We start from the raw sequence: 14067 nt of genomic DNA, 5'->3' as shown, positions 1-14067 counted from the left end.
AGAGAAATCTCTGTCTATGGCAGCTATAGCCTTACAAAATGTATTTCTTAAATAATAAGACTTGAAAGTCAAAATTACTTATTGATCCATGGGCTGCAGAAAGGATGTTGTGTTAGTAGCAATGAAAACAACATTAATCTCATAGTACATGTCCATCAGAGCTCTTGGGTAACTAGGTGCATTGTTATTGAGCAGTAATATTTTGAAAGGACTCTATTTTTCTGAGTAGTAGGTCTCAATGGCGGGCTTAGAACATTCAGTAAGCCATGTTGTAAATGGGTGTACTCTTACCTAGGCTGTGTCGGTCCATTTATGGAGCACAGGCAGAGTAGATTTAGCATAATTCTTAGGGGCCCTAGGATTTTTGGAGTAGTATTCAGTAAATAAGCATTGGCTTCAACTTTAAGTTACCAGCTATATTAACCCCTAACAAAAGAGCCTGTTTTTTGAAGCTCTGAAGCCAGGCGTTGACTTCTCTCTAGCTATGAAAGTCCTGGATGGCATCTTCTTCCAATACAAGGATGTTTCATCTATACTGAAAACCTGTTGTTTGGTGTAGCACCTTCACTAATTATCTTAGCTAAGTCTTCTGGATAAGTTGCTGCAACTTCTGCTCAGCACTTGCTGTTTCACCTTCTGCTTTTATGTTAAGGAGATGACTTTTTTCCTTAAACCTCATGAACCAACCTCTGCTAGCTTCAGACTTTTTTCTGCAGCTTCATCACTTCTCTCAGCCTTCATAGAAATGAAGAGAGTTGGAGCCTTGCTCTGGATTAGGTTTGACTTAAGGGAATATTGTGGCTGGTTTGTTCTTCTATCCAGACCACTAAAACTTTCTCCATATCAGCAGTAAGGTTGTTTCACTTTCTTATTATTTGTGTGTTCACTGGAGAAGCACTTTTAATTTCCTTCAAGAACTTTTCTTTTGCATTCACAACTTGGCTAAGTGTTTGGTGCAGGAGGCCCAGCTTTCGGCCTATTTCGGCTTTCAACATGCCTTCCTCACTAAGCTTAATCATTTTTAGCTTTTGATATAAAGTGAGAGACGTGTGACTCTTCCTTTCACTTGAACACTTAGAGGTCATTGTAGAGTTATTAACTGACCTAATTTCACTTTTGTTGTGTCTCCGGGACTATAGAAGCCTGAGGAGAGGGAGAAAGATAGGAGAATGGCTGGTTGGTGGAGTGGTCAGAACACACACATTTATTAAGTTCACTGTCTTACACGGACACAGTTCATGGCACCCCAAAACAATTAAAGTAGAACCATCAACAATCACTGATCACAGATTATCATAACAAATACAATGATAATAAAAAAATTTGAAATTTTGTGAAAATTACCAAAATGTGACACAGAGACATGAAGCGAGGAATAGCTGTTGGAAAAATGGCACGACAGATTGGTTCCATGCAGGGTTGCCACAAACCTTTAATTTGTAAAAATGCAATAAAACAAAATGCAGTAAAATGAGATAAGCCTGTATACAAGATTTTCTGTTTGCTGTCTTTCTTGGCTCATCCAGCAACAGTTAGATGAGCAGGAATGGACATGAGCATTTGCAGGCCAAATTGTGACTGTTAGTATGCTGGGCTGTTTTTATTCAAATGAGTGGTGTTAACTCCACAGAAATCTAAGTAGTCTTAGAGATAAATTCTTGCTTACATGCACAGTAAAGAAAGAATGTGAGTAGTTGAAAGTTTTATGGAGTTGGAGGACTAGAGTTTTTCAGAGGGATTGATTGAACATTGAAATTATCAGCTCTTCATCAAATATTTTTAAACATGCATTATTATTATTCTTTTCTGTCGACCATGGGGCCAAAGTTTTGTTTGCGTGAGTTGGCATAGATGTGTGTCTGAAGAAACAAAAGAAGGGAGGGATTGAAAACAAAACTACATAAAAATGGAAGTTTGGGGCTGTATTTCATGTTTTCTTTTACCCTTGATATTTAATAAAGATTATTTTCCTTCTGTTACCTTCCTCTGTTCCAAGGTTGTTGCCCCAGGCATGTTCTCTGGAAATGGGAATGATATGCATTTACCATCTCCAGATTTAGGTATTTTCCTCACAGTGCTGGTTTCTTTGCTTAGCTGGGATATTCTGGGTATGAGCCTACAGTTTAGAACCTTTTGAGCTCTTGGGTTTAGACAGTTCTCAGTGATGTGTGAAGGAATTTTGAATTGAATATTGTTCACAGGTGAATAGGGTTTACTTTTGGCTGAAGATATAGAACCTCAGTGACCCAGATAATAATATAGACATGACCCAAATGTTAGGAACTTAGCCTGTGCAAACCCTGACTTCAGAACATTTAGTGCGACTTTGTATAAAGATTCAGACCTTCTGTCATCCATTAGCGTAGTACACTGATTATGGTGTTCCAGTGACTTGATTCTTGGGAGTAACATTTACTGCTACCAACCAAGGATTTAAAAAAATCCTTCCTGTGGGGAAGGATGCCCATGGGGAAATCTGAAGTCGTTCCCTGGGTTTTCCCCATTTGGTTTTGGGAAGTTTCCATGACCTTATATAATAACATATAACAATATAGATTTTTCCATTTTCATTTTTGACATAATTTTGTCCCTTATTCTTTCTGTTTAGGGTCTACCTCTAAATTAACAAACAGTAGAAATTGTCTACTCCATTTAAAAAGCATTCTGAACAATTTAAGCTAAAAGAACACTTTGTTTCTTTTGGGTGGGTATCAAGAAAATTATATATATTTATAAAATTCTTTTCCGGCAAGGGTACTTAAAAGCATGTATTTGAAATTAAAGGTTTTTTGAAAAATGGAGCTGTGCTTAACAAAATAGTCTTTTAAAAATTTTACAAAGGGAGCGTTTACTAAAAGCACAGGAAATTGGTGATAGGCAGAGTTTGTCTCTGATAAGAGAACAGATAGAGACCATAGAACAGAACAGATAATAGAATATATAAGACAATGGAATAATACCTCAGATTGGACTTTTATGACCACTAAGCAATACAGAAATATATAGTCCTTTGTGTGGAGAATAATTTAACTCCAAATATGATATAACTTCTTACCCTCTGTTGTGTTTTATTACACTAAGATCCTGACCCTTTTGGACATGAAAACCTTGTAACTGTTTTGGTCAGAGTCATTTTACAAAGGATTAGGTACTTACAGTGAAGAAATACATTGGAGCTATTTTGGACCATATTGGTGCTTATTGTTTTGTAGATGTGTATCAGTGTATATACCCACGGGGAAAATAGTACTGTACAATAAAAGCATACTATCACTCTAAGACACTGATGAAAGAAATTAAAAATGATACAAACAGATGGAGAGATATACCATGTTCTTGGATTGGAAGAATCAACATTGTGAAAATGACTATACTATCCAAAGCAATCTACAGATTCAGTGCAATCCCTATCAAACTACCAATGGCATTTTTCACAGAACTAGAACAAAAAATTTCACAATTTGTATGGAAACACAAAAGACCCCGAATAGCCAAAGTAATCTTGAGAAAGAAAAACAGAGCTGGAGGAATCAGGCTCCCTGACTTCAGACTATACTACAAAGCTACAGTAATCAAGACAGTATGGTACTGGCACAAAAAACAGAAATATAGATCAATGAAACAGGATAGAAAGCCCAAAGATAAACCCATGCACATATGGTCACCTTATTTTTGATGAAGGAGGCAAGAATACACAATGGAGAAAAGACAGCCTCTTCAATAAGTGGTGCTGGGAAAACTGAACAGCTACATGTAAAAGAATGAAATGAGAACACTCCCTAACACCACACACAAAAATAAACTCAAAATGGATTAAAGACCTAAATGTAAGGCCAGACACTATAAAACTCTTAGAGGAAAACATAGGCAGAACACTCTATGACATAAATCACAGCAAGATCCTTTTTGACCCAGCTCCTAGAGAAATGGAAATAAAAACAAAAATGAACAAATGGGACTAATGAAACTTAAAAGCTTTTGCACAGCAAAGGAAACCATAAATAAGATGAAAAGACAACCCTCAGAATGGGAGAAAATATGTGCAAATGAAGCAATTGACAAAGGATTAATCTCCAAAATTTACAAGCAGCTCATGCAGCTCAATATCAAAAAAAAACCCAATCCAAAAATGGGCAGAAGACCTAACTAGACATCTCTCCAAAGAAGATATACAGATTGCCAACAAACACATGAAAGAATGCTCAACATCATTAATCATTAGAGAAACACAAATCAAAACTACAATGAGGTATCACCTCACACCAGTCAGAATGGCCATCATCAAAATATCTACAAACAATAAATGCTGGAGAGGGTGTGGAGAAAAGGGAACCCTGTTGCACTGTTGATGGGAATGTAAATTGTTACAGCCACTATGGAGAACAGTATGGAGGTTCCTTAAAAAACTAAAAATAGAACTACCATACGACCCAGCAATCCCACTACTGGGCATATACCCTGAGAAAACCATAATTCCAAAAGAGTCATGTACCACAATGTTCATTGCAGCTCTATGTACAATAGCCAGGACATGGAAGCAACCTAAGTGTCCATCAACAGATGAATGGATAAAGAAGATGTGGCACATATATACAAGGGAATATTACTCAGCCATAAAAAGAAATGAAATTGCATTATTTGTAGTGAGGTGGATGGACCTAGAGTCTGTCATACAGAGTGAAGTAAAATCAGAAAGAGAAAAACAAATACCGTATGCTAACACATATATATGGAATCGAAAAAAAAAAAGAAAAAAAGGTCATGAAGAACCTAGGGGCAGGATGGGAATAAAGATGCAGGTGTAGAGAATGGACTTGAGGACACGGGGAGGGGGAAGGGTAAGCTGGGACAAAGTGAGAGAGTGGCATGGACATATATACACTACCAAATGTAAAACCGATAGCTAGTGGGAAGCAGCCGCATAACACAGGGAGATCAGCTCTGTGCTTTGTGACCACCTAGAGAGGTGGGATAGGGAGGGTGACGCAAGAGGGAAGAGATATGGGGATATATGTATGTGTATAGCTGATTCACTTTGTTATAAAGCAGAAACTAACACACCATTGTAAAGCAATTATACTCCAATAAAGATGTTTAAAAAAAAAACATACTATCTTAGCTTAGCATTCACTTGGAATTTTTATACCTATGTTTTCTGCATTTGCCGTTTAGATGTAAATTATTTGGTTTCCGTTCAAACCATTTAAATCAATTCTTACCATAATACACATGGCTTAAGATTCACGGGGGAGGGTGTTTCTTTATTCATGCAAATTTTAAGATAGGAACTTCCAAAGATGTTTTAGTTTTGTGAAGATTAAAAAGTATGGTTCCACTTTCTCAACTGTTCATCCCTGTTAAAGGCCAGGAAATTTGCACCATTTTTTCCTCCTTATTTTACTTTTCTACTCCTTACACAATATGAAATCAGAATTATTAGGCACAGTCACATTTGGGTATCCCCGTGCTTATTAAAATTGGAGCCTTGGAATATTTTAAACACATAAACCGATTGTTGAGTTTGTTAAAGGGTTTTGTCAAAGTTAGAGATAGTTAGTTCATTGAATATTTTATGAATATTGAGTATACCTGCTGCGTTCCAGGCACTGTTCTAGGTCCTGGTTATACAAAGATGATCCAATCATGGTCACTACCTTTAGAGAATTTGCTCAGAGGTGGAGAGAAATTGGTGAGCCTGTATTTATAATGCATCTGCCCAAGATGTAAGGGGAGTACAGAGGAGGGACATTTAAATCAGATTGGAGGGTCTCTGAGGGCTTCTTAAGGAAGGTAATGCTTTCTTCGTGATTTGAAATATAAGTAGGAGTTAGCAAGATGGAGAAGGAAGAAAGGGAGGGGAACTATTTTCCAGGTGGAAGAATGTATGTGTGTGTAGAGATGATTATTAACAAATTGTTCACATATGATTTATAAGTATATGTGTATTTTTCATATCTTGCATTTCATATGGAAGAGGAAGTCCATTTTCATCCCCAAAACTAAGAAATTAAAATTTAACTCATAAGTAAATTTTTTCTGCAGTCTTTAAAAATACAGCAAAATAAAAGAAAAAGAAAAAAAACACAGTGCGTAATATATGTTAACATAGTACAGCAAGTGTGCCAAATTTTGTTTTTTGCAATAAATCCAACATTATAAAATAGGACAAAAATTGGAATTTTTAAAATGAAAGATTATTATAGATTCACCAACTCACTGGGATGAATATCTTTATAAAACAAAAATGCTATTAATAATTTAAAAAATACCCTTATGTATAAATTCAGTTTTTTGTTGGTTATATTTTCTTAAATCAAGGCATACCTGCTTTTGAAAAGTAGTAATATTTTGCTATGAATCTTATAGCTTAAGCCTTAATTTCTGTGGGTCTGGTATCATCATCTCTTAAGTAGAAAACAAATGTTCTATTAGATGATACCTTTAAGGGGCATAGAAATCCTCGGAATGCTATCAGGAAAATAAAATTAATATCTCCCTTGTTTCATTTATGTGCCTTTTAATCAAGGCAGATTTCAAGGAGGAAGACAGATGTTTCTCCATTTTGTTTTTCTTTCAATGTACTACTTGGGATTTGAAGCTTCTGCACTTCTTCTGTTTGTTTGGATTTTTTTTTTTTTTTTTCATGGCTTAATCCCAAAAAATGGAATAAAAAATTTAGCGAAAGCTTTGTTGTTTGAAATTGCAGGGTGCTGAGAGACTTATTGCAAATCCCTGATGTCTCCCTGTCTGCCCTCAATTCTCCTATTTTTGGTAATAATGCAAGCAGTCATTTTAGAAAACTTTGCTGTGTTCATTTTACTGAGCCTCTTCCAGCACCATGTGCCTGAAGCAATAGCAGCCAGCCACAGCCAAGGTCCTAGGGCATAAACTCAGACTTCATCTTTCTCAAATGCTGCTACTTGAAATTTGCATAAACGTTGAAAAGAAAATTAAAAGGGCCTTCTATGCCTCCTCTTCACATATTTTAGGAACCCCAGCCATTCAAGGCATTAAAATGTCTTTTGAGTCATCAGTGGATGTAAAAGCACAAACAGATGCCATCCTGCAGACAGAGGGAGCAGGATATGAAAAAAATCATGTGAGATAGACGACAGAGGCTTATTTGAAGAGGCTACAAAGCAACAAGTAATGCCAATTTAAAACGATTACATGTTAATGCAACAAGTGAAACACATTTGAAGGCTGCTCAGATTACACCGGCTGGGGTGCAGACTTAATTACTCATGTTAGAGATTTCTAAAACAAAGGGAGGCTTTTAAACCAGTCATATGTAGCTGGCATGATACTGAAAAGCCCTGGAAAACCTAGGTAAATGCCTAGAGGAAGTTTTAAGGACAATTCCATTAAGTCTGGATATCTTGGGCCTGTCCCTAAATGGGCAAATTCCTTAGGCACTGGAACTGGTAAAAATCAATGACAGTTTATTCTGTTGTTTGCAGTATTTATATACAAATGAGGCTGATAAACTTTACTAGAACCTTGTCTGGACTGAGTTATACTTAGTGCTAAACAACAAAGGTTTGTGTTGTATTTCTTAAAGGTTCTGTCTGGAGTGATTCTGAAATTGATATTGAGAGAGTCTGCTAAAGGTATACAGTAAAAACAATTTTTATTTTACTCCTATTTATCTTAGAGTCATTTGGGTAGGTCATTTTCTATCTGTCCCTATTCCTAACTTCCCTAGATTGTGTGCACCATGAGAATAGGAATTTGTTTGATCCCTGTTTGATTTTCATGCAGTGCTTAGTAGAGGGCCACACTCAGAGTAGTTGTTCAACAAATAGTAAAAGCACCATATGAAAACTGAATGACATTTTTGCTCATATATAGTGTTATTTTACCTTTCATGAATTACTTCTCCCTGTGCTTGCAGTGGTATACCTTTTTTTTTTTTGAGCAGTGAGTGACTGCTTTTTGTAGTAGTTCAGGATATCTTTTACTAGACCTTTATTGGTGGCAACTGGGAAGAATTTATTCCATTTATTGATATTATGTCCTAAATTGCTTAGGGCTCTTCTATTTTTCCAGATTTCTCAGTTTGTTAAACTGGGGTTTGATTGATATAACAAGTTCCTCTAAAGCCACCATTTATCATGGAGTCAATAACAAAGAATTTAAGTACCTACTATGTGAGCAGTCCTTTTTTGAGCTCTTACTATGTGTCAGGCATTGTTCTAGGCTCTTTAAATGTATTAATTTAGTTCATTCTTGCCAGGGCTCTGAGAGAGATTATTTTGTACATGAAGAAATGAAAGTACAAAGAGGATACAGAGATAGATAGTAAATGGTGGGGCTGGAATTCCAACTGAGATCCTGATTTCAGCATTTACGCTTTCAATCACTAAACTATATTGCCTCAAATATACAGAAGAGAAGAAATGGTTTCTATCATCTAGGAACTTAAAAGTGTAAAAGCCGAGAGAGTTAGGAGACAGTACAGAATTAAATGCTAAATTGTGAGTTATGAGTGTTACAAGGGTAGGGGTTGGCCTGTGAGGACAGAAACGTCCAGGGGAAGCTTTGTGGGCCAGGCAGAAGGTGAGCTGGGCCTAGGAGGACAGAGCAGAATTTAGATTGTAAAGTGGAAGTGGCAATCAGAGGAAGCTGAGATGCTAGTGGAGGCAAGGAACTGAGTTCACAGTGGTCTGTTCAAGCAAGAGGCTGCATTCAAAGCGGTTCGAGGTGAAATGCTGGGCGCATAATGTAGGCTGCGATCTTGAAGGCCAGGGTGAGGGCTTCGACTGGAAGAAGGAAGGAATGACTCATCCCTGGAAGAAAAAGTGCCAAGCTTGGCTCTGTACCTACCGAAGGTACTGCATCCACCTCTCAACTGGTTCTTCTGAAGCCAAGCTGAGAATAAGTTCTGAAAACTAAGAACTGAAAGCCACTGCAGATGAGCGAGTGGTGGACTGACACTTGTAACATTGTCATTCTGGAAGGTTAGATGGGATTAGAATAAAATCCTTACCATTTGTGGGGGAGCTGAGAAAATGAGTGGCTTCGGCCTAGTCTAAAATGGGGTGACTTGCATAAGCTTATATAAGAAAGGAAGAAAAGCCTTCACACACTGGAACATTTAACAGTCTTGACTTTTTTCAAACACAGATCTGGTTGTGTTGCTTTCCTTGCTTAGAGCTGCCCAGGAGTTCACGCTCACCCTTAGAGTAGAAGCTGTAATCTAACCCCTGCCTGCCTTCCTTGCTGTTTCCTATTACCCTCCCCGTTGTTTAATAATTTCTAGCCATACAGACATGGAATACCAGTCTCATTCCATCTCCAGGCCTTTACGCTTGCTGTTTCCTCTGCTTGGGATCACTGTTTCCCCATATCTTCATGATTCTTGTTCATTTAAGTCTTAGCTCAAAGGAAACCACCTGAGAGAGGCCTTTCCTAGTCACTTTATCTAAAGTAGGTCCCTACACCTCCAGCCTTCCTGATTACGTTGTATCCCATAACTGGGTTCTGTTTCCAATAGAATCTATCACTTACCACTGTGAGATAATAAATAAATTTACTTATTCATTATCTGTCTTTCCCTAGTAGAAATAAGGTTCATGAGGACAGGGACTTTATTCTGTTAACCATGGTTTCGCTGACATCAGGGCCTGCACCTCACATAGTAGACGCTCTGTAAGTACTTTTTTTTTTTTTTTTTTAAATGAATTTGGCTGCTCCCTGAGGCTTGTGGGATCTTAGTTCCCCGACCAGGGATTGAACCCATGCCCTCCGCAGTGAAAGTGTGGAGTCCTAACCCCTGGACCTCCAGGGAATTCCGTCTGTAAGTATGTTTCTGAGTATTGGAAGACTAGTCCCCAAATATGCAGTACAGAAAATGTGTGAAAATTGGAAATATTCTAGATATTGTGTCACATTGCCAAGTGATGGAGTGATGAAATTGGAATCCACTGCTTCTTTTTGTTTTTGCCCCTTTTGGGGGCAGGGGGCACGCACATATATGAGATTGATATTCGTCAGCCAGCATTTATTGAGTAACCCTTGTAGCTTAAGATGAAAATTCGGGAAAAAGTCACTCCTTTTGTGAGTGACCGGTTTCTCTGAGTCTATTAAAACAGTTTAATGTCTAACTGATACGATGGAACATTTCACTTTTTACTTTACAAATATAAAGCTGCTTTTAATTTTATTGTTAAATTTAAGTGTTTTACGTTGGAGAATAAAGTAAATTGAATTTTGAAATGAGATCTTTTCCAGCCTCACTCACTGTCATGGTTTTTAGTTATCAAAGTTTTAACTTCTATATTTATGACAAATAATTACAGTATTCATTTAGAAATAGCCTCTGAGCAAAGTTGTGAGTCTCAAATTTTACTTTTTTGTTGTTGTTGTTGTTATTCATCCAGGCAATATATTGTCGTCTAGATCATCCAAGACTTCTGGTGGATTATATAGTCTTAGGGGATTCCTTAAAGTGGCCCATCATGCCTTAGTACAGGTGTTGTCTGCAAGTGTGGCCCCTCAGAGCAGCGGCATCAACATCACCTGGGAGCTTGTTAGGCATGCACATTCCCAGGCCCCCTTTAGACTGACTCACTCAGAAACTGGGGGGGTGGAGTCCAGCAATCTGTGTTTTAACAAGCCCTCCAGATGATTCTGATACACACTAAAGTCTGAGAACCGTGGCTCAGTAAATGTTAAAGGTTCAAGGTAGCATGATCCTACGGATCAGCCAGATGGCATTAATTATTAGCCTTGTGAGCCTACCTCCTTTTTGGTCCCTGAATTTGATTGGTTCACTAAGGCTAGGCTGTGAAGTTATTTTCTAGATTGATTGCCACATATTGACTTTAGGTTGTTTGTATTTCTCTGCACCTGTCACTGTAATGATTTGCCAGGATGCTTAATAGGAACAGACTGTGATTTTTTTTTTTTTTTTTTTTTTTGCACCCATGGCTTTCTGAGTCATGGGTGGCTGGCTCCTTTTGTCCTTCTGGGTAGATTTCTCTAGGTACCAGGCATGCCATTCATCTACTTTTAATGAGGGAGTTGTCACTGTTGGATCACAGGGAATCCTTCAGCAGCATTTAGTTTACCCCAGTTTGGTTTACAGGTTGGGAAATTGAGCCCCCATGAGGTTGTGCTTTTCTTGCAGTAGTGCAGCTAGTTTGTGGTAGAGCCAGGGTTTCAGGACTCCTGACTCCCTCCACTGCCCCAGGATTCCTGCAGGGGGGAGGCCAGAGCTGTGGCTTGCTCTGGGCTGCAGGGGGAGGACAGAACTCTGGCTTGCTCTGGGCCTGCGGGACATTCCTTTCCTATTTAAAGAAAAAAGCAAATAGAAAAAAAGTCAGGAAGTTCTCATTGAAACTAATAAAAGTGTCTAAAGAGAATAAAAAAATCAGTTTGAGAACTTTGGTATGGAGGAAATAACCTGACATTAACTGTTTTAATTATAGTTGTTGCATTGGGCTTATCAGTGTGGGAAGAGGGAGCATTTGAGCCCTACAGGGAAGTGGGATATGGACAACAAGATGACCCTCTTCCTGAATATGCCTGCTCGGGCTGCAGCCTAGTGACTGCTTGTGTGATACCAATAGCTGTCATGGAGACGGGGCTGGACTCAGTAAGGCCCAGCAGTGTCACAGCTAGTGCTATGGAGGAATGCCCCATGAGGAGGCCTCTTAACCTCCTTGGCCTTCACTTTCTAATACGTGGGTATAATAATACCTATTTTGCCCCTCTTGAGAAGAAAAATGTCAGATGGTGGGAAGCACTGTATTACTGTAGTTAAGAGCACAGACTCTCTCATGAGATCCAGACTCCCTAGGTTCAAATTCTGGTTCTTTCACTCACTGTTGTGACAATAGGCGGGTCACTTATCCTTTCTGTGGGATGGGTTTAATGAAATTAACTACTTCATAGGGTTGTTGGGAAGACTGAATTAGTCTGTGTAAAGGGCTTAGAACAATACCTGGTATTTAGTAAGTACTATGTGTTAGCTGCTATTGTTATCACTAGTTTTTAAAAATATTATTACCTCAAGAGCTGAGATTTTTGTAAACATGTTCTCAAAGGGTTTCATCACTTGATAACAGTACTGGGCAAATAGAAGGCTCCTATGCAGTAATTGTTAATGGAGGATCTGTTCTAACATCCAGCTTGTGCCTGGGCCCTGCTGTGAGAAGAAGCTGGTTTTGGTGCCCCGGAAGGGCAGACCTAGAGCCTCTGATATTGCAGTTTATTCACAGAGTGGTACGCACAGAGGAAACTCAAAAGTGGAGACTTCTCGGTTTTGCTTTCAGGTATTTATACATGAACCATCCTAGGAGATGAAGAGCTTAATAATCTTCCAGAAAAAGTTCATGGACTTCAATTTTGATTTTCATTGTTTGACAAGGTTTCTTTCTGTCTTGCCCTTCCAATTGTTATTAGTATTCTTGATAAGCATTTTGGTGATGAAAATTCCAACTCTAAAAGCTAAACAATCAAGGTACTGTAATTATCCAGCAAATGAGGCTTTGGGTAGCCTTCCTCCTCTTCTGGCTGAAATCAATGAAAGTTTCTACTATTGCTGTTTATTTCTGGATAGTCTGCTTTTGGGAGGGATTAGGATGATGAAGTACCTTTTTATTAAAGGGACTAGGGTTCAAGAATTTGAGAATTATTGTTTTATTTATATATATATAATTAACTTTTCATTTTCTTTGCTTTTATCCCCCCTCCTCTACAATCTCTATTTATAGTCTACTCCCCATCTTTGTGTGAGCCCCTTAAAGTTAGAGATTATGTTTTATTCATTTCTCTATGAATTCCATTTCCCCTTTTTCCTCTGGATCTTAATGTAGTGTCTGGTACACACTAGGCTCTCAAATATAGTTTGTTGAATGAATATTATTGATGTTTCTGATTATTTCTTGAAGTGGCCTGTTTTGAAACTTCACCTGAGGCTTAAGTAATTCATTAATATCATGGTGACCTAGTATCTACCCAGGTCTTCCTAAATATTCATTGATGAATCCTTACATTGCTCATCTGAAGTATCCAAATCCCAAGATGCTCATGGCATATCATGGATAGTATAGCTTTAATTTTCTTAGTATCATTGGGAAATAGGGATATAACAGCCAGAGAGATAGAGGCACAGAGAATTAAGAGTATCATTCGGGACCACAGAACATTTATCGTGGGAAGAGACTCTTGGGATGAGCTTCTGTACTTCTGTGACCGCAGGAGCCAAAAGATAAAAAGATGATTAAAACTCTAAAGGGAAACCTAAATCAAGTTGGATATGGGAATGAATGTTGACCTGGATTGGATGATGTTTCTTTGATATCTGAGGGTTATGATTAGTGACTTATTTCTAATGTGTATTTGTTTTCGTTTCTAGCATTGCAATGTCGGGACGGCTATGAGCCCTGTGTAAATGAAGGAATATGTGTTACCTACCACAATGGTACAGGGTACTGCAAGTAAGTTTTTCTCTGTTTTTTTCCTTCTTTATGTATTTTATTTTTCCTCAATAGGAAATTGGACAAGATATGGTAATACTATTCTATTTTTAATACTTCTGTGAAATGTTACTGGTTCTCTAACTTTTCTGATGTAGTTTTTGTGGGGGATGAGGATGTGGATGTCAGATAAATGGTTAATAAGAACTTACTGTCTTATCTTTTTCATCATGAAAAAGACTTTCAGTGAGTAGCTAGTTAAATATAGTGAGTACATTCTTTTACATTTTTCAGTTTAAGGCAAAGCCTCAGAATCGCTTCTCAACGTGTTAGCCGTGATCTTGTTTTTAAGTCAGACCAAATAGATGTTAACTTTAATTCTGCCTACTGTAAGTAAATACTACAGCCATGTGAAACTTTTAAATCTAATATAAAAAATCAATTCTGAAAGAGAGACTGTGAGAGAAGATGCACACATGCTTGTAGGGATGGGGTGGGGAGCAGGGGCTGTGGCTGAATGTCATTATATAGGTTTAAAAGAATAAGGATGAGGAGTAGATAGGACTAGGGGGTTTAGGCTAGTCCTCAAGAGCATTTCTTTTCTTTCTCTCTGATCATCCTCTAGTGTAGCCATACTTTTTGT

General features: G+C 38.0%; 1 protein-coding gene across 1 annotated transcript in view; it reads left to right on the top strand.

Annotated features, from left to right (window-relative positions):
- Positions 1–14067, top strand: part of NOTCH2 (notch receptor 2) — a 180676-nt gene that overhangs the window by 42569 nt on the left and 124040 nt on the right. The window contains exon 2 of the mRNA XM_059929082.1: positions 13364–13445. Within this exon, the coding sequence (XP_059785065.1) occupies positions 13364–13445 (82 nt within the window). The remainder of the gene's footprint in view (positions 1–13363; positions 13446–14067) is intronic.

This window comes from Balaenoptera ricei, chromosome 1, assembly GCF_028023285.1.
Source record: "Balaenoptera ricei isolate mBalRic1 chromosome 1, mBalRic1.hap2, whole genome shotgun sequence".
Classification (NCBI taxonomy): domain Eukaryota; kingdom Metazoa; phylum Chordata; class Mammalia; order Artiodactyla; family Balaenopteridae; genus Balaenoptera; species Balaenoptera ricei.
This window is presented reverse-complemented; position numbering and strand designations above follow the sequence as displayed.